At 37.5% G+C, this 22,622-nt stretch overlaps 1 protein-coding gene across 1 annotated transcript in view; it reads right to left on the bottom strand.

The window, feature by feature from the left end:
• LOC127620034 (partitioning defective 6 homolog gamma-like) overlaps positions 1-22,247 on the bottom strand; it is a 52,649-nt gene extending 30,402 nt beyond the window's left edge. Inside the window, exons 1-2 of the mRNA XM_052093106.1 lie at positions 21,968-22,247; positions 10,266-10,488 (exon numbers count right to left, since the gene is read on the bottom strand). Coding sequence (XP_051949066.1) covers positions 10,266-10,488; positions 21,968-22,042 — 298 coding nt within the window. The 5' untranslated portion in view covers positions 22,043-22,247. The remainder of the gene's footprint in view (positions 1-10,265; positions 10,489-21,967) is intronic.
• Positions 22,248-22,622: the final 375 nt, after the last annotated feature.

Genomic DNA, 22,622 nt, shown 5'->3' with positions numbered 1-22,622 from the left:
TTATGAAACAGGCTATATCTGATAAACACACAGATAAATATTTCAGTTATAACCCTTTCATTTTTGTTCTTGAACATCAGAACACTCTCTTAATCCGACAAATCACAAACAGGTAATTAATTAATAAAAACACATTTTGGCAACATGTTGATTATAACTAAAAATATTTTGTTATTTTATGATTTATGAAATTGAATTGTAATAATTTGTAATGATTATTGCCCAGGTTAACACTTCAAACATGCGTTTGCATGCATTCAGTAATTTGTTGCATTTGTGATTTAGTTCAATTTTACAACACCTACTGAAAATATATTATTCGTGTGCAGTTTATTAATTGCCATTTTGTCCAACATTGACCATTTCTGCCACAGGTTCACTGTCAATTTCTTGCGTGCATATTGTCAATTTCCTGAACACTAAAAGCCATGCAGTTTGTAAACCCAATTTAGTACAATTTGTATTTAACAAATAAAACCTATTATTAGTATTATCAAACACGTTAGCCTCCTGTTGCGCTGCAAAAGAACAAACAGTTGGCACATCGTAAAGTTGAACGAGGTCTTCAATCCGTTTGATGCATTTGTGAATGTGACAGAAAGCATAAACATATCTTCAGCCTAACAAGTCATTTCAAATCATGTAAAACTACATTGAATCTGATGTTTTTATGAAACGGGCTATAATTTAATATCCTGTGTACTGTATTTTCACTTACATTCATCTCTGCAAATTCTGTGTGATGGTTCTCCCAAAGATGGTGCTTAAGGTTTGAAGTATTTCCTGTCTGAGACGATATTTTTTGCGGCAAACTTTACAGACTGGCTAACCATCAACATTGATGGTGCCTCGTGGGTCTTTTAAATAGCCAAGTAATCCCAGACAGAGGACCAACTTCTGTGGCATCGGAAATACAGTTTCAGGCTCGGACATGCCTGTATGTTGCACTTGTGCTGCACTCATACTGTGCTCCGCTCGTGCTGGACTTCTGATGTGCTCATGATGCACAGCACTCACAACACCTGCGTGTCACCTTTAAAATTGAGTGACAGTCAAATGCACTGTAAGGAAGGCGCAATTTAAATATTTATTAGCTAAGTTTATATGATGCTGTGTAAATTTCGCAGATTCTATCTTAATTAAACCGTCTTAATTGATTTGGATTTTAGAAAAGTTCTGAAAAAAATCTGTCTTTATCTTCATGCAATACCATCAATGAGAAGATTGAAATGATATGATAACGTCCGTTTTAAAACCAAGGTATATTGTGAAATCTTGAAACGGTTACATCCCTAGTCAGGTCATTACTGATGTAAAAACAGCACCTTTTTATTTGAAAAATGTCATTTTTGATCAAATCTAGACAGGCCCTATTTCGAGCAGCCATCACTCCAAAACCTTATCCTTGAGTAATCATGCTAAATTGATCATTTGGTACTAGTATATTTACATTTATGCATTTGGCAGACACTTTTATCCAAAGCGACTTACAGTGCACATATTACAGGGACAATCCCCCCAGAGCAACCTGGAGTTAAGTGCCTTGCTCAAGGACACAATGGTGGTGGCTGTGGGGATCAAACCAGCAACCTTCTGATTAACAGTTATGTGCTTTAGACCACTACACCACCACCACTCCACTAGAAAAATCAATTGCATTATATCAAACACTGCTGAAAGCTATTTGGTTAGTTAAATGAAACTTAACATTGTCTTTGTGTTTGTTTTTGAGTTGCCACAGTATGCAATAGACTGGCATGTCTTAAGGTCAATATTAGGTCAAAAATGGCAAAAAACGAAACAACTTTCTCTAGAAACTCATCAGTGAATCATTGTTTTGGTTGAATGGCATTGTTTTGGCTATATGATGATTGAAATTGCCAAACAAACTGAAGATTTCATACAAAGGTGTCCACTACAGTCTTCAAAGACAAAGGACAACTGGCTCTAACAAGGACAGAAAGAGATGTGGAAGGCCAGATGTACAACTAAACAAGAGGATAAGTACATCAGAGTCTCTAGTTTGAGAAAGAGATGCCTCACATGTCCTCAGCTGACAGCTTCATTGAATTCTACCTGCTCAACACCAGTTTCATGTACAACAGTACAGAGAAGACTCAGGGGTGCAGCCTTATGGGAAGAATTGCAAAGAAAAAGACACTTTTAATATGGTTAAGGTTAGAGTGGGCAAAGAAACAGACATTGGACAACAGATAATTGGAAAAGAGTGTTATGGATATTAACCCCATTGAGCATTTGTGGGATCAGCTAGACTGTAAGGTGCTTTAAGTGCCCAATGAAACTTTTCTTTTTTTTCTAGTAAGACCTTTGATAATAGGGCAAAAATCATAATCTTGATCATTTTTGTATTGTTTTCCTGTAAAAATATCAAAAAATCCTTAAAACAAGATCAATTTGATTTATCTAGTTTTAGAAACAACACTGCATAAGATATTTCGGTTTTTCAGAGAAAGTATTTTTAACATGTATTTTGTCTTACTGTACTGGCAGAGATTTATTGTCAAAATAAGTGAAAAAATCTACAAGTGCTGAAGAAGTAATCCAAAGTATTTATAATAAGTTACTGACTTTGAGTAATCTAAAGGAATATGTTACAAATTACATTTTTCAGCATGTATTCTGTAATCTGTAGTGGAATATATTTCAAATGTAACCCTCCCAACCCTGTATTACACACACACACACACACACACACACACACACACACACACACACACACACACACACACACACACACACACACACCGATCAGCCACAACATTAAAACCACCTTCCTAATATTGTGTAGGTCCCCCACGTGCCGCCAAAACAGCGCCAACCCGCATCTCGGAATAACATTCTGAGATTACATTCTTTTTACCACAATTGTACAGAGCGAGTATCTGAGTTACTGTAGAACCTTTGTTGGTACGAACCAGTCTGGCAATTCTCTGTTGTCCTCTATCATCAACAAGGCATTTCCGTCCGCAGAACTGCCCTTCACTGGACGTTTTTTGTTTTTGGCACCATTCAGAGTAAATTCTAGAGACTGTTGTGTGTGAAAATCCCAGAAGATCAGCAGTTACAGAAATACTCAAACCAGCTCATCTGGCACCAACAATCATCCATGCGATTATCTAATCAGCCAATCATGTGACAGCAGTGCAGTGCATAAAATCATGCAGATACGTGTCAGGAGCTTCAGTTAATGTTCATATCAACCATCAGAATGGGGAAACAATGTGATCTCAATGATTTGGAGCATGGCATGAATGTTGGTGCCAGATGGGCTGGTTTGAGTATTTCTGTAACTGCTGATCTCCCATGTAAACTTCTGACTTCAACAGTATATATATATATATATATATATATATATATATATATATATATATATATATATAAACCTGTGGCTATTTGCATATTTTGTGGTTTGAGTGTTGTTTTGGCCTCTAAAGTTCTATACCTGTACTTTAGTATAGTGCCCTTCAAGTGGACTTGGAAAAATCGTAATAAAGAGTTCCGAGCACATGAATGAACCAGCAAGGTTTGAAGTTCAAGTGGGAAACTCGGAATTCTAGTTGATACCAGAGTTGCAGAGATGGGAACTAAACTTTCAACATGATGGAGGAGAGTACAGTTACTGTAGTGAATGACAGGCATCGTCCATGTTTCCTGAACGCGAACGCGACCACTTCAGAATTGGGAAGTATGAAAATTAAGATAGCACATGAAGACAGCATATAATTTGTCATTTACACTGCTCTGACTCACCGTCTATCTGTGTGAGTGTGTCTATGTCAGTAACTCATGTGTGACATGAATGCTGGGAGCCCAGCGAACACTGCTTGTCACAGGCTTACTCACGCCAAGGTTAAGAGATAGCAAAACTGTGAGAAAGCACCTCATTGTCCCACATTCACAATGGTCACTATGAGCGCTGAATGGCACTCAGAGCTATGTGCAAAGATACTAATTAGCATAATAGTACTGCTGAATCCTGCTGACAACTTAAAAGCTTGTGCTGTTGTAAGAAAACACGACTTACGTAATCCATGATTCGAAGCCAAACCGACGTGAGGAAAATAACTTTACGTGCATGAACGGTTCGACCACATTCCACTAATTTTTCCGAAAACAGCATAAGCTGTGATATACAAAATATGTTTCGGTCACCAAAACATTTAACTAATGGTCCTTGCTGAGGATTTATTAAATCTTCTTCATAAAATGTAATCTAGTCATCAGAGGTGGGTAGTAACATGTTACATTTACTCTGTTACATTTACTTGAGTAACTAAAAAGTAGGTTTAAAAGTGGGTACATTTACTCTCACTCAAGTAAATTCCGAATGAAATTTTTTTACTTTTACTTTACAACTGGTGGCGTTTGTGTCGTTACATTACTGGGTTTAATTTGAGTTCATGTGGAATTTATTGAGAGATTATTCAATGGGACTTTTATGACAGCGGAAGTTGCTGTCACAGACTGTCACTCAATCACTGCTGCAGCATCAAACTCTTCAAAGTGAAACACTTCCTTCGCGTCACACAGTGCAAAAAATTATAGTTTCGTCATACAATGCCTTCATAAAACACCAAGACAAGTGGATATTTCATGATTAAAATCACAGCTCCAATTTAAGGCAGCACTCTGAGGTAAGTTTTGGCTCTAATCGTAACATGTGTAATTAGATAGTCATTTTCAGGGTGATTCTGTAACTGGGCTCATATGACATCAGTTTTAAGCGTACATTTTTAAATCAGTGCAGCAATATATCAGTGCGCTTTGTCCCAAATCCAGCCTGTCCGGAGCAATATTTACGCATTTACACCACGCCCTAGCGGGGGTACTGTAAACTATCACAGCTTATTCAGGCAGATTAACTGTATAAATCTATGTAAACATCCAAGTTGAGTGTAAACATATTCATTTTGCTCTGCCATTCAAGTGATTGACAACTGGAGCGTGAACAGACAGCATTTCTGCACGTGCACAGCGAGGTGCACAGGGCGTGCGTGTGTGAGATGTGCAGGTGCGAGGCGATCGTATGGTAAAGAGAGTGGCTGTGTCCAAAATCATTCACTCATTTACTATTTCCTATATAGTGAATGGCAGTTAGTGCACTATATATCAGCAGTGAGTGAACGAAATGAGTGAGTGATTCGGACACTGGCGTATACACAAATACATGTCAGATCTCAGGGGCTGTCACAGAAACAACATCACATATGAAATTGTAAAATACATGGGCCTTACTTGTTATTCTTATTAAATAAAATATTAATACAATAAATCTTCATTCTGATTACCAGTTTTAATACATACTGTGTGTTAATATAAAGAGTAAACACATTTGATCAAATAAAGAGTACATTTTTAAATGTATCTGTATGTTTTGTCTCTCTATATGATATTATGTTATTTGAATCAAGTAATGATTTGTCAAAAAGTAATTTACTACATTCAGCATGAAATATAACATTGCAGGAGTGAAGGAAGCAGTAAACTCCCAGCTGCTACATCTTCCCATGGTGAATTATGGGCAATCGATCCTCGTCAAATGTGTACATCAAGTGTACACTCGAAATTAGAGTGCTTTGTTGGTAAAAATGAGTGAACAAAAATAGAGTGGCTCACTCAGAATTCAGACACTCCTACAAAATGGCGGACACTCGAAATAGTGCACTGTATAGTGGATGGGGCGGTTTCAGACACAGCGATTGTTCTGCAACAGGTGTTGGTGCTCTAAGCACTAGCCTGCGTACTCTGCGTTTGGAGAGTGGCAGTACTGCGGTACAGAACTAATGATTTAAATTCTTTCAACGCTGAAAACTGTAACTACACTGAAATAAGAATCCACACAGGACTTTAAAAGCTATGAAATAGCTAAAGTAGGCTTTAATAAAACATGATCTTGCTTTGGTGTATATTTCAGCATTATATATAATGTCCTTGTGGGACATTTTCATGTTTTCACTGTAATAATTATTAGAAATGCTTCCAAACCTCTCTTGTTGACAAATTCATCCAGATCTGACAAGAGTCTTTAAAGTGATGGTTCAAACTAAATTCTCATTATTTACTCACCCTCATGCCACCCCAGATGTGTATGACTTTTTATTCTGCTGAACTCAAATGAAGAAAAATATCTCATCTCTGTAGGTCCATACAATGCAAGTGAATGGGTGGCAACATTTTAAAGCTAAACAAACAAACATAAGTCAGCATGAAAGTAATCCATAAGACACCAGTGGTTAAATATCAGTATCTTCAGAAGCGATGTGATAGGTGTGGATGAGAAACAGATCACTTTCACATTCCTCTTGTGTTTTAGGCGATTCACATTGTTCTCTGCATATCGCCCCCTTTTGGGCAGGGAGAAGAGTGTTTAGCAAAAAATAACAAATATTGACCTGTTTCTCACACACACCTATCATATCACTTCTGAAGACTTGATTTAACAACTGGAGTCTTATGGATTACTTTAATACTGCCTTAATGTGCTTTTTGGATCATCAACATTTTGGCCTACAGAGCTCAAATATTCTTCCAAAAATCTTAATTTGTGTTCAGCAGAATAAAGAAATTAATACGCATCTGGGATGGCATGAGGGTGAGTAAATGAGGAGATAATTTCCATTTTTTCCATCTCTTTAAAGTGATAGCTCAGCCATAATTTAATATTCTGTCATAATTTCCCTACCATCATGTTGTCCAAACCAGAGTGACATTTTGTATTATGTGGAACACAAAATGTGTTAGACAGAATGTTAGGGACTGACAGTCTCCATTCACTTTCAAAATATGGAGAAAAAAAAAACATTAAATGAAAGTAAATAGTGATTCATGCAAACATTCTGTCTAATATATCAATATTGTGTTGCATGGAAGAAAGAAAGTCATACGGGTTTGGAACAACATGATGGTGAATGATGACAGAATTTCCATTAATAATAATAATAATTCTGTAGTACATGTTCAATGTGTACTATGTAATAGAATATAGGGGAGTAAAGGTCTATTACGTAATTTGTGAAAGTAACTACTTTTAATTATATCATTATATCGTCCTTTATGAGGTCTGCTAAACTCAATTGTGCATAGTGTCAAAAGTGTCACCAGCATTATCTGTTAATTGTACTAAACAAAATATTTACTGTAAACAGCTCAAAGCCAGTTCTTGGGTTTAACTATGCATGAAGTCTTCATTGAGGCATTAGTGGACTGCAGTTGTGTAACTGCAGATATGTGAAGTATGCAAATGTTAAAGCGGTCATATCTCAAAAGTGTGGTTAGAGAAGTTTTGTGTGTGGTTGTGGAGAGATTAGCAAAGCCTTGTCTGCTAAGGTGCCTCTCTCTATCTGTTTGTCTCTTTTCACATGGCTCTTTTGTTTGTGTGAAATGCCTGCCATGCCAACAAACAGAGAGATGGTTCTCTGTGACATGCATTCTACAGACAGCAGTCCCTCTGAGAATAGAGAGAGCTCAACCCACAAATGAACAGCCAAGCACACTTTATTCAAAATAATAATCCATATAATCCACACACCAATTATATAACAACTAGTGGTCAACCAATAAGGTTGTTTATGCATTTCATCCACAATGAAACAGCATTTTCCTTCAAAAAACTTTTGACTTTAGAAAACGCTCTACATAACTGCAGCAATGCTCCAACAATGGAATTCAATGAGGCAAAGCATTCCACAGGGTTAAAAAAAAAAAAAAAAAGCTTAAATGTGAAAATTGTATTTCTGTTGAAGCAATTTCAGGTCACGTCCAGCCTAATCAGTAAACTCCATTTTCAGTTTTCTAATATTATCGTTTTTCCAAATTATGTGGTTATGGAGAAAGTTTTCAAAAGTCTCAGTTTTTGGTGGAGGAAAATGGCATTCCTGTGTGGATGAGAAGTGTAAACGTAGCAAAATCAATGTGTTTTAAAACAAAAAAGTTTTAGTGTGGACAGAACCTTAAATTGAAGCAGTGGACTTCTATTTCAGGTGGATGAACATCTAGCTTTTGTCACCAATGTAATTTCTCTGGGTGGATTTTCTTCTGTGCTTTCCGCAATCCTTGAAAATATCATGCAAAGATTACTGGGTTTACTGTCTTTGCATGGTCAAGACAGGAGTTGAAAGATTTGATACTTTGCACAGACAAGGTTAGTAAGCAATTCTATCACATTAGTCTCATGTTAATGTGTATGTAATGTTTACATTTTGTGGCTTTATAAAGATCCACTGCAAGTGCTTTACTGTAAACTCAAATTTCATTCATTTTTGCAAACTGAGGGACAACATTTTCAGTGGTACTCAACAGAATGCCACAGATGCTGTTGACAGAGCTTAAATAATGGCGGTTTCACATATCCTCCGTGAGCAGGACGTGAGCAGTGCATTTACATTTCGGCACCCATATTAACAGATTACACCCTCCATATTGCAAGTGTGAGTTGCGAGGTGAAGCGAGGTGGGCATATAGTTTCAGCGCCGAGCCTATTTTTTCCACACGGCTCTGCTGAACTCAGCGTCTCTGAGTGCAGTAGAAAACTAAAATAATCAGAATCTTTTAGAAAAGATGCAAAAATAAATAAACAATATTTAAACCGAACCAACTATACACTACAATTTATAGGTCTGCATCTTGACCAACCTTTTTGGACATTTAAGTCTTTCTCATTCAAGTAGTTAGGAGCTGTACTTTTTTGTCGCATGTTTACAAAGTAAATAGGTGCCCACCCAACCCGAGAGTGTTCCAAAGACCACCGAGAGGACTGACTTGCCTGCTTTGATATATTAACCAATCATGACCAAGTACATTGATAAACAAGTGCATGTGACTGCCCGCCTTTGCCATAGGAACCTAAAAAAGAGATGTGGCTAATGTGAAAGCCCAAACGCAATGCGTTGCTAACACCCCCTTATGTGTGAATCCGGCGTAAAGCGCAACAGTGCCGGCTAACTTTTTCAGCTGTCTTGGTTCCAGAAATATTTTCCCCATTCACTTTTTCCAAAGAGATTTCATGAAGTCCTTCATTTTCAGAGTTCTAAGCCATTAACCAAACCAACCAGCTCTGAGGTGAATCACATCATTACAAACTTTGATTTAAAACAAGACTATTTGAAAAAAAACTGTACTTAGCGTATTTCATGAACTACAATCACATGAAACATTGTGAATTACATAAATTAAAAACAATGGCAAAAATATTAGATTATAAGTACAGAAACAATATATTTTAACTGTATTACAAAATATTCAGATACTTACAAATATATGTGTAGTTTGAGAGTGTAGGGAGACTCGATTATCTCATTCATAGTGCTCATTCATTATCTCATGGGAGTGGGCGGTCACTGCATAGCTCTTTTGGCATGCTTTGTTGGCCACATTTCTCTGATTGGTGGAGCTTTCCTTTTCAGGATCATGGGTAATGTAGTTCTTTACCAGGTTCTACACACTTAAACATGACTACAAGTAACCAAGTTTTTGTAAGCAAATTTTGCAGCTGAAATTAAGTCATTAGCTGGCACCTAAACAAACACAGGACTGGCCCAAATATTTAACAGCACACACAGACATTTTATCAGTTTGGCTACAGGAAACTGATTTGTCTTTACGGCTGCATTGGGATTTAAAGGAAGAGTCGGAGTCTCGCTACAGGAAAGAACGGTCACTCTCTTCCCTACCATCAAAACAAGCCGTCATTCCTGTAGAAACATACAGATCAGTGTGTACTGGCCCACGCAAGGGAAAATGTGACAACATAATAGCTGCACATGGGGCCACATTGAGGACGTTATTTTTGTCCATTTGTGTGTATATATATCTATGCATAAAGAACACTATATACAATCACATGACTGTGTTTACCCTGTATTTTTGCCTAACCACAGGATGAGGCAGAGAAATTGTAGGCTGTGTATCCTTGGATCGCTCTGTAAATACTTTATGCACTGAATTCATATGCTACATTCTGTTGAGTTTTAACCATAAAGTGACTGGAGGTGGGAATACACCAAGATTCGATTCAACGTTAAGTGTCACAAAACAATTTCAAAATGATTCTCCAGGCATCTCAATTTTTGACTGACTTCTCTGTTTGACTCATTCTAATGTTCTCCTACACCAAAAACAACCACAGACAAAGAGACAATGCTTCAAATAAAGCAGTAACATCCACCTTGAAGAAACAATGCAAGGCAAATCTAGGACACAGACAAAGGGATGTGGGAGGAAAGCATGAGGAGTGAGAGAGATTGTACCTTGTTTTTGTATGAAGATTCGCAGCAGAGGGTGTGCGGTAGACACAGCCTTGCAGAAGTTCTCGTCATTATTGATGGGAAGGAGATCTCCGTGGATGTCAGCATATCCGATCATCACCTCCATGTTTGCGATCCGGTGGATGGTCATGATGAGGTTGTAGAACTCATCAAATTTGCCAGGTTTTAGACGATCCACTGAAAACCTTCGGAACTCTGCCCCATACTACAAAAGAAAAGAAGAAGTCTGTATGCTGCTACCAAACATTGCAATGAAATGTCACTACTAGTTTGACTTAACATGATCAACTCCATATATGACAATGAATTTCCATGACTTTTCCATGACCTTTCCAGTCATTTGTGACTACAGGATAAGGATTTTTAAAAATCATTCAAATTCAGACTGTTTTGCTAAAGAATCATAGCGAGAGATTTGTAAGATTCTGACCGATCCATTGAAAGGAACGGACTCAAAAGAACGATTCCCTCAAAAATCAGACATCATTATATGTCTATTAAATATTTTAGAGCAGAGCATAACTGGAAACATTAATATTCACTTTAGAAATTTCCTTCACTTTTACATGATTTAATACTAATTTCCAGGCCTGCAAAACACAATTACAAAATTACAGAAATTCCAAATTTCCAGGTCTACTAGCATCTAGAGCAGCTTATATGCAAGACAAGGAAACTCAGGGTTAAATCAAACCAACATCATCTGCACAATGTTAACCTGAAACTGAAGGTAGACATAATATGTCTTACTTTCACAAAGCTTCTTGTTTTCACTTATTAGTCCCTAAATACATAAAGCCTTTAAACAAAACATGTCAGGAACCAAATAACACTGACATTGAGAGATAAAGAGTTATTTTGCTAGGCTCTAACAGGTTTCCACATGCGGAAAGGAACCGTTCACTCTGCTAAGCGGTTATGAACTTGCCAGTTCTGCTGTTTGAAATGAGGAAACAGGGACACAATAGAATGAACCACAATACAGGTTGATGAGTAAGCAAAATAAATCTCGACAACAATGCAAACCAACGGATGTCACCCTGTCACTTTCAGAACATTTTCTGCAGCCGAGTAGCGCAGGTGGGCAAGACAAAATATCCTTACTCTCAAAACACATTACCATCTCTTTCCAAATGTGAAATCGCCACACGACGCTGGTGGGATTGGTTTCCGCAACTTTACTGTGATGTCCATATGGAACTACGGCAAATAAACTTACATGGCATTGAGTGCCATACTCAAAGACACAATGGTGATAGTAATTAATGGATTCGAAGCTACAAACTTCCTGTTAGAGAGTGCAACAATCCGGTTCTGAACGAAAGTAAAGATTCCATTGGGTAATTGATTATTAACGCTAAATAATAAACCTTTAAAGACAGACCTACAATGAGCTCAGAGGATGTTAATCGATGAAATATTTCTGCTGAACCATCTGTCAAACAAAGCCCACCAAAAGTGCTCTGCTGCGACTGGCCACTCCCAATAAACACACTTCAAATGCCGAAATTGTGTCGGTCTCCCTACACTCGATTACTTATATATTTGTACATGAATAATCTGAATTTATCTAAACAATTTGCAATAATCTTAAAATGTATTGTTTCTGTACTTAACATTATATAAACAGTTTTATGTTTTTCTAAAAAAATTTGTTGATTATGTCATTTGCAAAACTTCATGGGATTGTAGTTCACTCCCTAATTTTTTTTAATAATTTGTATTTAAAACCAATATTACGCTACACCTTAAAAGGTGCACTCAGCGATTCCTGAGAAACACTGTTGATATTCGAACTCAACTGCCAAAACAAAACATCCCTCCCTTCATTGCTCTTTTGGAAACTCTGCCCTCAAATTAATGCACAGGAGACGGTTTTACGCACATCAGCTACAGACACTCACAACTCTCTTGCAACTAAATCATCACAACAACAGCATATTTGGGTTCTGTGAAACATCGCAAAATTTATGTTACCCATCAATCGAGAAGAAAAAGAGCAACTTCTGCATCTGTCTTCAAGCCTTTTACCTCTCGGAGGTCTCTGCACTGCTGAAAAGCCTCGCCGAAGTTGACGCAGCTCATAGCCCTCGACTTATCATAATTCTTATTTTTTAGTTTATATTCGTCTGACCTTTTTCTCTTGGTCTGTTTCTCAGCCATTTGTCCTCCTTGGAGATTAGTAAGTTTGCATGAATTTCCCTCTCGCTCTGCCCCCACCCCCCATCCTGTGCATGCGCAAGAACCACCCCTGCTGTTGATTGGCTGGAGTAGTGTTGTGTTGATCAGTCTGTTCCACTTTGTTTTTGTCCCATTTTCAGAGCCGGAGCAGTGTACAAATACTAGATTTTTTTTTCCAGCCCACCCACATAACGGGCAGCTAGCCTAGCTAGACTGTGGGGAGATACATGCAGGATTTGACCAAAAAAACATTTTGGATTAGAATTACTGAGTGCACCTTTATTGGCCACCAAGTATTTCTTCTTCCCAACCTAAATTAACTAATTAAGAAATGCACATAACATTCTGCACAGAAATGATTGTGTTAAACTATTTGAAATGAATGTCCAACTTGGAAGCATATAATGGGCACCCAATGCACCACAAGAGGTCAAGCTGAGGTTGTATCTCTGATCACGTGACTGCCATGTAGATGCAAGTCTTGACTGAATGCGTGGGTCGCCCCATTCAGCCTGAAAACACAGGCCTTGCTTTGTCTTTCGCAAAAGTGGTTGCGGCTGCAGCATCCCAGCAGTCATTTGTGGACTGCGTTGCTCTACTGCTGTAATTATGCCCTTAGAATGAGAGTCCTACATTAGCCAATGGCAGCCTGTTATTAGCAACACAGGAAATAAAAAAGCATGCAGCAGAAATATAATCTGAGGCAGGCGTATGATCAAGCTGACTACATGTGAAAATGTGAAGAACTGGAAAATAACTCTTCGATCAGTGTAAGAATTTACCCTATTCATCATTATAACTAGAGAGCAATTAAAAGGTGCTATTTCACTGACAAAAGACCAAGACACATGGCAGAGTTTACAGAAACGTCAAGCCAGCTGAAAAGGATATTTCTGTAATATGATTATATTTCGTTTGAGCTCTGAAATACACTTTCTCTGTTTGCTCAATTTCAGTCATAGGAAAGCAGTTTGGAAAATTGTGAAAAAATGGCATTAAAAAGGTTATATTATATAATTTTTTCTTTGAAGCCCACAGATAATTTTGCTCAAATGTTTCTTGAACAAAACGTCGTAATTGACTATTGCATGACTATTTTTTGCCCTCTTTCTGACCTTTAAGGCCCTTTCACAGCATTGCCCAATACATTGAAGTCTATGGAGTAAAGTGTCAGCGTTACACATGGCACTGTAAAGTGTTGTGGGCTAAAAGTTCAAAAATGTAAACTATTTAATAAATCTTGTCAAACTAAAACATCCAAAATTTAAATCTCCCAGGGGACTACTATTTACCTCAGTTCTTACCTCTTGTTTTATTCAGATGGAATTATTTGTATTGTATACAACCTCCATTATGATCCTCCTCCTCAGTCATTTGTTTTCCAGCAAGACGTGCAATCATATGCCAACTTACATTTATATTGTTGTTGGCTAATACCTCTAGCAAATACTTTTAAAGCTAGTTAAAAGGATAGTTCACCCAAAAATGAAAATTCTGTCATTATTACCAAACCATATGTTCTTCCAAGACAATATGCATTTCTCTCTTCTGTGGAACACAAAAGGAGATGTTAGGCTGAATGTTAGTCCTAGTCACCATTCACTTTCATTCATCTTTATTTCCATACAATGAAAGTGAATGAGACTAACAGTTTGCCTAATATCAAAAATAGAAAATAATAAAATGTAGAAGATAGATAGATAATAAGATGATATTTTGTATATCATGCATTTACATTCATAGTAATATAGCTTTTATTTTATGTAAATAAAAAAAACATATACAGGTCAGATGGAGATGAGAGATGACCTATGCTTATGGCATTGCACTGTAAAGAAAAGGGTAAGTAAACAAAGGGCTTTTAATGTCCTCCAAGGCTTATGAAAAATAATGGACAAATTTGTCCTCCTGTGTAAAATATGTTCTGTTTGAATGATCGTTGAGGAAATAAGTTATTTATTTGGACATAAACTGGCCTTGTTTGCCTTCAGATATTCCTAAATATAGCTTAAATCATTAAAGTCGTCTACTCATGAGTAGTCAGGTTTAGTGTTGTCACAGTACTAAAACTTCAGTAGTTGGTAAATTAGCAAAAATATGCTAATATGACAATGTGCTATTGAACACACCCGTTTATCCTAGTTAAATTTCAATGTAAATAATAAATTAAAAGAAATACATGTTTCCTTAATGTGTTTTTCAATCAAGGATGCATTGCTTAAGTGTTTTTAAGTAGCGCCCAGAAATCCTTTTAGATTTCCTTTTAGTTATAATTATTTCTATTTTCCAGAACTCCATGTTTTAGAGTTTAATTAAATCATCAAAATGGTGTCTAACCAATTAATTCTTAAAGTTGTCTTAAAGTCTTAGAACATAAATGTGTGTTGGCAGTGTGTGTACACAACCACCCAATAATGATAAAAATCCACCCAGTCCTTTTTTTAATCCCCATTAATCATAAGCACTGTCTCAGAACAAGCTGTTCGCAGATTCTGTACAAAGTGACGTCACTTTGTACAGGTCCCGCCCACGACTGTTGACGGACATGTTTATTTGTGTGTGTTGTTTCGTTATAGTGCATAGCAAACATTGTAACAGTATTTGTGTGTGTGTGTGTGTGTGTGTGTGCTGCTCAACCATCGTTGCAAATCTGCTGAAAAAACTCTACAACAGCTAGTTTTTTATTCCCACCCAAATATTTGCATTTTTAACATTGTATAATAAATGATCTGTAGGGTATTTTGAGCTGAAACTTCACAGACACATTCTGGGGTCACCAAAGATTTAAATGACATCTTGTGAAAAGGGGCATAATAGGTGCCCTTTAAAATTTAACAAGTGAAAATAGAACTTTCCAACATGTCATTGCATTGTTTTGCCAAACTTCTATTCAACAGCTCAACTCAACAGACTAGCTTGTGATATATTTCTTAGTTATTTTTATTACTATTATTATTACAGTATTATTATAATTACAGTGAATATTACATTTTACTATAGTTGTAATGTATTTCTGTAACAATGTCTTCAATTTCAGGTCTCTAGCTTATATTTTGAAACGTGCTTTTATTATGATGTGTATTTTTTTGCTGAAGCTTCACTTTCTGGATTAAATCATATCTGAAATCTCATCTCTTTACACTGAACTTTGAGTCTGACAAATGAAATGTAGGACACAGTTTTGGACTGTTTGTATTTTAGATTACTGGTGTTTGTGTATATGGTCATTTTTACATTTTATTTTTTACATTTTATTACTGTGAAGCACTTTGGTCAACCCTGTTGTTTTAAATGCTTTATAAATAAAGTTGAGTTGAGATTAAAGCACAAATGCTGCTGTGATTTAATTATAGAAATACATATTTTACATGTGCTGTATGGTTCACACTAGATTAGTGCTCTGCTTTGTCATTTTAAACAATGTGAGTGACTATCAATGCCTGTGGAGTTTCCAGTGTAAAAGTACATTCATTCAAAGTATGCAGCTCATCCACACAAAGATTGCAGCCTTTAGCTGTATAATAAATCACACTAGGACATGTCATGATTTTAATTTGATAAATTGTCTATTTGAGTGTAAGGAGTAACAGAGCAAGTGCTCAAAATGAGCATTTTAAAGCAGCCGTGTGTCAGTCATACTGTGTGCTTGTACTGGAGTCGTTGCTCAGCACTGCAGAAACACTAGTATCATTACATCTTTTTATTTTAGAATGGACTTGGTACCGATCTACCGGTACTTCTGACAACACTACTCTGGATATTATAACTAGTGCTATAGAAATACGGTGTTAATTAAACTGCATTTAGTTTGATTTCACATAGCACCTAAAGCAAATAATTCTGTGTCAAATTCAAAAGGTTCCAGATGCTCAGCAAAATATTGCTTTATTGATTTGCTTTAAATTTTTCTAAATTCAAATTGCACTTTAAACTAAACAAAAAAAGCAATAAAATAACTAAGTGATAAAAACAAACAAAAAAAAACCCTTATTTAAACATTTACCATCTCCAACGGTTCAAACACACACGACGGACATGCTCGTAAACTAGCTCTCCCTCCCGCACCATCTTCCGCAGTCGGCCTTTATCCCTCTCAGAGGCTTGATTAGCCTGATAATGGACCAGGTGTGTAGAATCACCACCCGGCCCTGCCCTCCACCCTCCGCCCTGCCACAATGACTTAATCGCCTTCTTCTTTGTTTCTTTAATCCAAAAATATATATATAACTGAACTTGCAGAGTTGCGTTCACAATGCATGATAACCGCATGGAAATAAAGCTAACTAAACTCACAGCACCTCCCGAGATGATTGGAGATAATTGGCAACATTCTAAAAGACGACATTGTTCTTGAAAACAGTTTTCAGACAAATGAAACAGGAAAAAAAGAGTGAAAACTCTTTACATGCGCTTGTTCCATGAGACAGGCTTGCAGTGCACGCTTCTGAACAAACAGCAAATCAGGAACCAGCACTGATGGCTTTTCTTTTGTCTGTTCTTAAAACTAAAATAAAGTGTGTTTCTTCAAGCGCCTGTCTTTGTGACTAACAGCATTTCTTATCATGTGTCACTCCAAGACGTCTTACAGGTCACCCACTTATTGCAGGTAGATGAGCAAAATTACCTGTGCATGAAATACATTTGGACGAGGTGCTTGCAAACTGGATTCATCCTTGTTGCATTTTGCGGGTGGCGGGTGCTAGTTTCACACCATGGGCTACTGTTTAATATATTTATTTATTTCCCAGATCCATTGTTTTTACATTTCTCTATATTGTCGATCATCGTCTGTCAATGAGTGTCGCAAAGAGCATCGGACCTTTGCAACACATTGTCGATATCTGATAACATTGTCCTATCGCCCATCCATAGTATGGAGTGTAGATTGATGTGAAAAAAAAAAAAACATTTTAGCATAAGGCTGCAACATCACGAAACGTGGAATAAAAATGAAGGAGTCTGAATACTTTTTAAATGCACAATATAATCTGTCATCTTACACGGCATACAAGTAATTGTTTTAGCACCTCTTTTAATTTACCAGGAACGTGCTACAATACATACAATGAGCAACTTGAAAAGGAAAATTACATTTCCAAGATATGACTCTTTAAATATTGTTGTAATATTTCTGTAATCCATTTGCAAACTCAAGCTGTGTGCAATGGCTGTTTGCACAACTTGTGATCACTGCTGCTCAAAAAGCATTACATGACCTCGGGTCATTGAGAATACGGGTCTCAACAGAGCCAAATCTAACCCAATTTTCAAAATCTCTAAATCTTATGACAGCGAACATTTTTCCCCAGTCCACAGACCTTGACAGGTTCAGGCAAGTCAAAACAAGAAGCTAGAGCCAATAGAGAGCTACAGCTCTTTATGCTACATACTTGTCTGACATTAAACAGTACCCAAAATGAAATCTTATCAAGTGTCAGTAGAGTTTTCCAACTGTGTATTTCCTATTAAAATCGAGCTACATCAGTGGAAAATTTGGCAGTGAAATAGCAGAAGGGGGTGTGCTTCTGGAAGACATTCAAAGCCCTAGACACATCAGTGGGCTTTCTTTAGATATGAAGTGTTTTAGAAAAACAGCTCCAAACAAAATAACACTGCAACATGGTGTACTTCAGAAACCCCCTCAAACACTCTTATCAACAACAGAATTCCTCAGAACAACCCTTTTCTTGACTTCGAGATACAGGAATTGTGCGATACTAAAACATAAGTGACGTCAAAATGGTGAGTCAGTGCATGATTGGTGAACATGACTACATCCTTTGTGTTGTTGACACAAATGTGGTTAATACGCAATGTACCAACCATCACTGTTGGGAGATCTTGGATAACAAGTGCAACTTTGATTTCAGGTCAACATTCACGCTTGCATTCTTGCCTTGCAGGTTTTAGTTTCACACATTCCTCCATCATTGTTTTTGCTGGGGGGGTTCCACTTACGACAATTACTGGTTCTTTCAAGTTTCATTGGGCAAGAAGGTTGATCTGCACCACTCCAAAATTAAAATGGAAGTATCAGGCTCCTCAAAGAGAGGGGGAAAATTAATGGGGCCCTCATGTCTTCACAGACACAACACAGTGGCTCCTTTCAATGACAACAGTAGCAGGGCCTTTCAGCCACTGTTATGAATTAGAACATGGTTGAATAATAGAGGTGAACAATCAGACCACAGCAATGGAGTCTGCATTCGGGCACGTAGCCAACACATTCCAGCAATTAGGACTATCACATCCATAACCACATTCTAAAATGTGTCTGGTCCAAGATCTCACAATAGACAGCAGAGTATCTTTGGCCACTATCACTTAATTTTAAATTTAGGCTTTAAATGTTAACTGGTTAATGCTTTTATATAAAATAATAATAATAATAATAATTAAAATGTGCTAAAAACATTATACACAACTAAAATATAAAGGCAGATATGTGCAGCAAATCATCCAGGTCCAATGGACTCAAATGACAGCACTTTGATAGCTACAGGGATACAGGATCAGCTTGGCAGCAACAGCTGTATGATCAACTGAGTCCACATCACCATAAATGGAAGCGGTGATAGACAAAGAGTGATTTCTATTTGTGAATGGTTGGTTGAAGCTTTGTCAGTCAGGCATTACCTCAGGCAAACAGAGCAATTATTTGAAAAATCTGTATGACCCTGCTTTGAGTGATAACAGATATATCATCACCAAAAATAAATAGAACCCATACTATTCTTCATGGGAACTATTATGATAGACAGAACTATACAAGAGATGGATGGATGGATGGATGGATGGATGGATGGATGGATGGATGGATGGATGGATGGATGGATGGATGGATGGATGGATGGATGGATGGATGGATGGATGGATGTGAAAGTGATCAGACAGACACACAGACAGAAGTAATAGTTAGACAGACAGACTAATCATATAGACAGACAAATTAAGGAGTGGTCAGACAGACAGTGGATGGATGGGTGGATGGATGGATGGGACAGACACACACAGAAAGAGTGATCGAATAGACAAAGAGAAATTAGAGTGGACAGACAGACAGACAGATTTTACATACACTTAGGTTGAAGTCATTTCAACTCATCTTATAACCACTCCACAGATTTAAAATTAGCAAACTATAGTTTTGACAAGTCATTTAGGACATCTACTTTGTGCATGACACAAGTAATTTTTCCAACAGTTGTTTACAGACAGATTGTTTAACTTTTAATTGAATGTCTAACAATTCCAGTGGGTCAGAAGTTTACATACACCAAGTTAACTGTGCTTTTATGCAGCTTGGACAATTCCAGAAAATGATGTCAAGCCTTTATGCAGTTTGCTTCTGATAAGCTAATTGGTTAACTGGAGTCAATTGGAGGGGTACCTGTGGATGTATTTTAAGGACTACCTTCAAAACTCAGTGCCTCTTTGCTTGACATCATGGGAAAATCAAAAGAAATCAGCAAAGACTTCAGAAAAAATTCTGGTTCATCCTTCGGAGCAATTTCCAGAGGACTGAAGGTACCCAAGTTCATCTGTACAAACAATAGTATGCAAGTTTATACCCCATAGGACCATGAAGCCATCATACTGCTCAGGAAGGAGACACATTCTGTCTCCTAGAGATGAACATAGTTTGGTGCAACAAGTGCAACTCAATCTCAGAACAGCAGCAAAGGACCTTGTGAAGATGCTGGAAGAAACAGGTAGACAAGTATCTATATCCACAGTAAAGCGAGTCCTTATCGACATTACCTGAAAGGCTGCTCAGCAAGAAAGAAGCCACTGCTTCAAAACCACCATAAAAAAGCCAGATTACAGTTTGTAAGTGCACATGAGGACGAATATCTTACTTTTTTTGAGAAATGCCCTCTGGTCTGATGAAACTGTTTGGCCATAATGACCATTGTTATGTTTGGAGGAAAAAGGATGAGGCTTGCAAGCTGAAGAACACCATCTAAACCGTAAAGCATAGGGGTGGCAGCATCAAGTTGTGGAGGTGCTTTGCTGCTGGAGGGACTGGTGCATTTCACAAAATAGATGACATCATGAGGAAGGACAATTATGTGGATCTATTGAAGCAGCATCTCAAGACAACAGCCAGGAAGTTAAAGCTCAGTCGCAAATGGGTCTTCCAAATGGAAAATAACCCCAAGCATGCCTCCAAAGTTGTGGCAAAATGGCTTAAGGACAACAAAGTCAAGGTATTGGAGTGGCCATCACAAAGCCCTGACCTAAATCCAATATAAAATTTGTGAGCAGAACTAAAAAAGTGTGTGCTAGCAAGGAAGCCTAAAAACCTGACTCAGTTACACCAGTTCTGTCTGGAGGAATGGGCCAAAATTCCAGCAACTTTGTGAGAAGCTTGTGGAACACTACCCAAAACGTTTGCCCCAAGTTAAACAATTTAAAGAAAATGCCACCAAATACTAACAAAGTGTATGTAAACTTCTGACCCACTGGGAATGTGATGAAAGAAATAAAAGCTGAAATAAATAATTATCTCTACTATTATTCAGACATTTCACATTCTTAAAATAGTGTTTAAATTTATTCGGCTATGGTGCATGTAAACTTCTGACTTTAACTGTAGATAGATCGGAGTGATCTGACAGACAAGACACATACGGACATAAGTAATAGACAGACAGACAGACAGACAGATCAGGTCAGATAGACAAGAAACAAATTAAAGAGTGGTCTGATTGATAGATAGATAGATAGATAGATAGATAGATAGATAGATAGATAGATAGATAGATAGCTAGCTATCTAAGTGATCAGACAGACACACACAGTGATCAGACAGACACACACAGTGATCAGACAGACACACACAGACAGAAGTAATAGACAGACAGACAGATAGACAGACAGAGTGATCAGATAGACAGAGACATATGAAAGAGTGGTCAGACAACAGACGGACGGACAGACAGATAGATAAAGACAGACAGGAAAGAATGGTCAGTCAGTCAGAGAAAGGTGGACGTTAGGCAGACACAGATAGCCAGAGAGAAATTAAAAAGTGGACAGACAGACGGATCTTAAAAATAAGTTGTTTAAAGTGAATCTACAGTGTAAGACTATATGGGGTAAATAACAAAAGTATCAATTCATCCAACTGTCACAAAACCTTAAGGAAATAGTATGCAGCACACGGGCAGGAGAAGAAATCTCCATATGAAAGCCTCATGCTGAACAGAAACATTACTGAAACATTCGCAGACAACTTCAATCCAACTATAGTATGTATGCTTCGGGGGGAATTTAAAAAAATATATCCATTAACGTGACAGTTCAAGCACAAAAACAGTTATGTGCAGTGACCAAATCTACTGGAGTCAAAACAAAATGATCAGGAATTTTTTAGGGTATTTAATACTGGCTTGACATGGGCTAACCAAAGTTAGCAATCCATACTTTTCCCAACTAAACATATACAACATCGAATATGAACGCATATTTCTCGTGCATGGCATTTATTGAACACTTACCTTGCTTTTTACTTCCACTGCGTTCATGTTTAAGCTACGCAAAGACTGCGATTTATTATTAAAGCTCTGGTTCATTTTGCTCGGTTGAAAGTTTTCAGCCCGTCCAGGATGAGGGGCTCGATTCAAAAACCCCGTCCCGTTAGTAAACGTCCAATATTCTCTTTAAAGATGGGGTAAAGGTAATCCTGCGAGATCGTGTGTCACTTTATCTGAACTCTGGTCCGCGGTCTTTCTCAGTCACTTCTCAAAACTTCTGCAGAACAAAAATGAGAAAGACAAATCAGCGCGGCTCACTAGGGGGAGTGGGGTACGTTTTCACATATGACATCATCGCTTCTTTTCTCTCAAAGCAGTTTTTACGAATCTCACTACGCTGAAGGCTTAGCTTATGAATATTAATTACGTAACATGACGTTCGATCAGTGGGCGTAACTACTTGGCTGAAAAGCAGACGTTATAAGTGGGCGGTAATCAGCTGGCTAATTAACGAAACATACTTTATCTGAAGTGCTACACACACAACAACAAAAACTTTCAAGGTATGTTTCCTTAAAAAATCAAAAAACAAATAAATTCCTCCACCCACACTTGAAAAGAAAAGTTAAGTAACTGGGATTTCGCGGGTGGGCGGTGCTTCAAACTGAATATACGGGAA

This window comes from Xyrauchen texanus, chromosome 26 (genome assembly GCF_025860055.1).
Source record: "Xyrauchen texanus isolate HMW12.3.18 chromosome 26, RBS_HiC_50CHRs, whole genome shotgun sequence".
In the NCBI taxonomy this organism is placed as follows: domain Eukaryota; kingdom Metazoa; phylum Chordata; class Actinopteri; order Cypriniformes; family Catostomidae; genus Xyrauchen; species Xyrauchen texanus.
The sequence above is the reverse complement of the archived record's forward strand: the minus strand, read 5'-3'. Positions and strand labels throughout refer to the sequence as shown.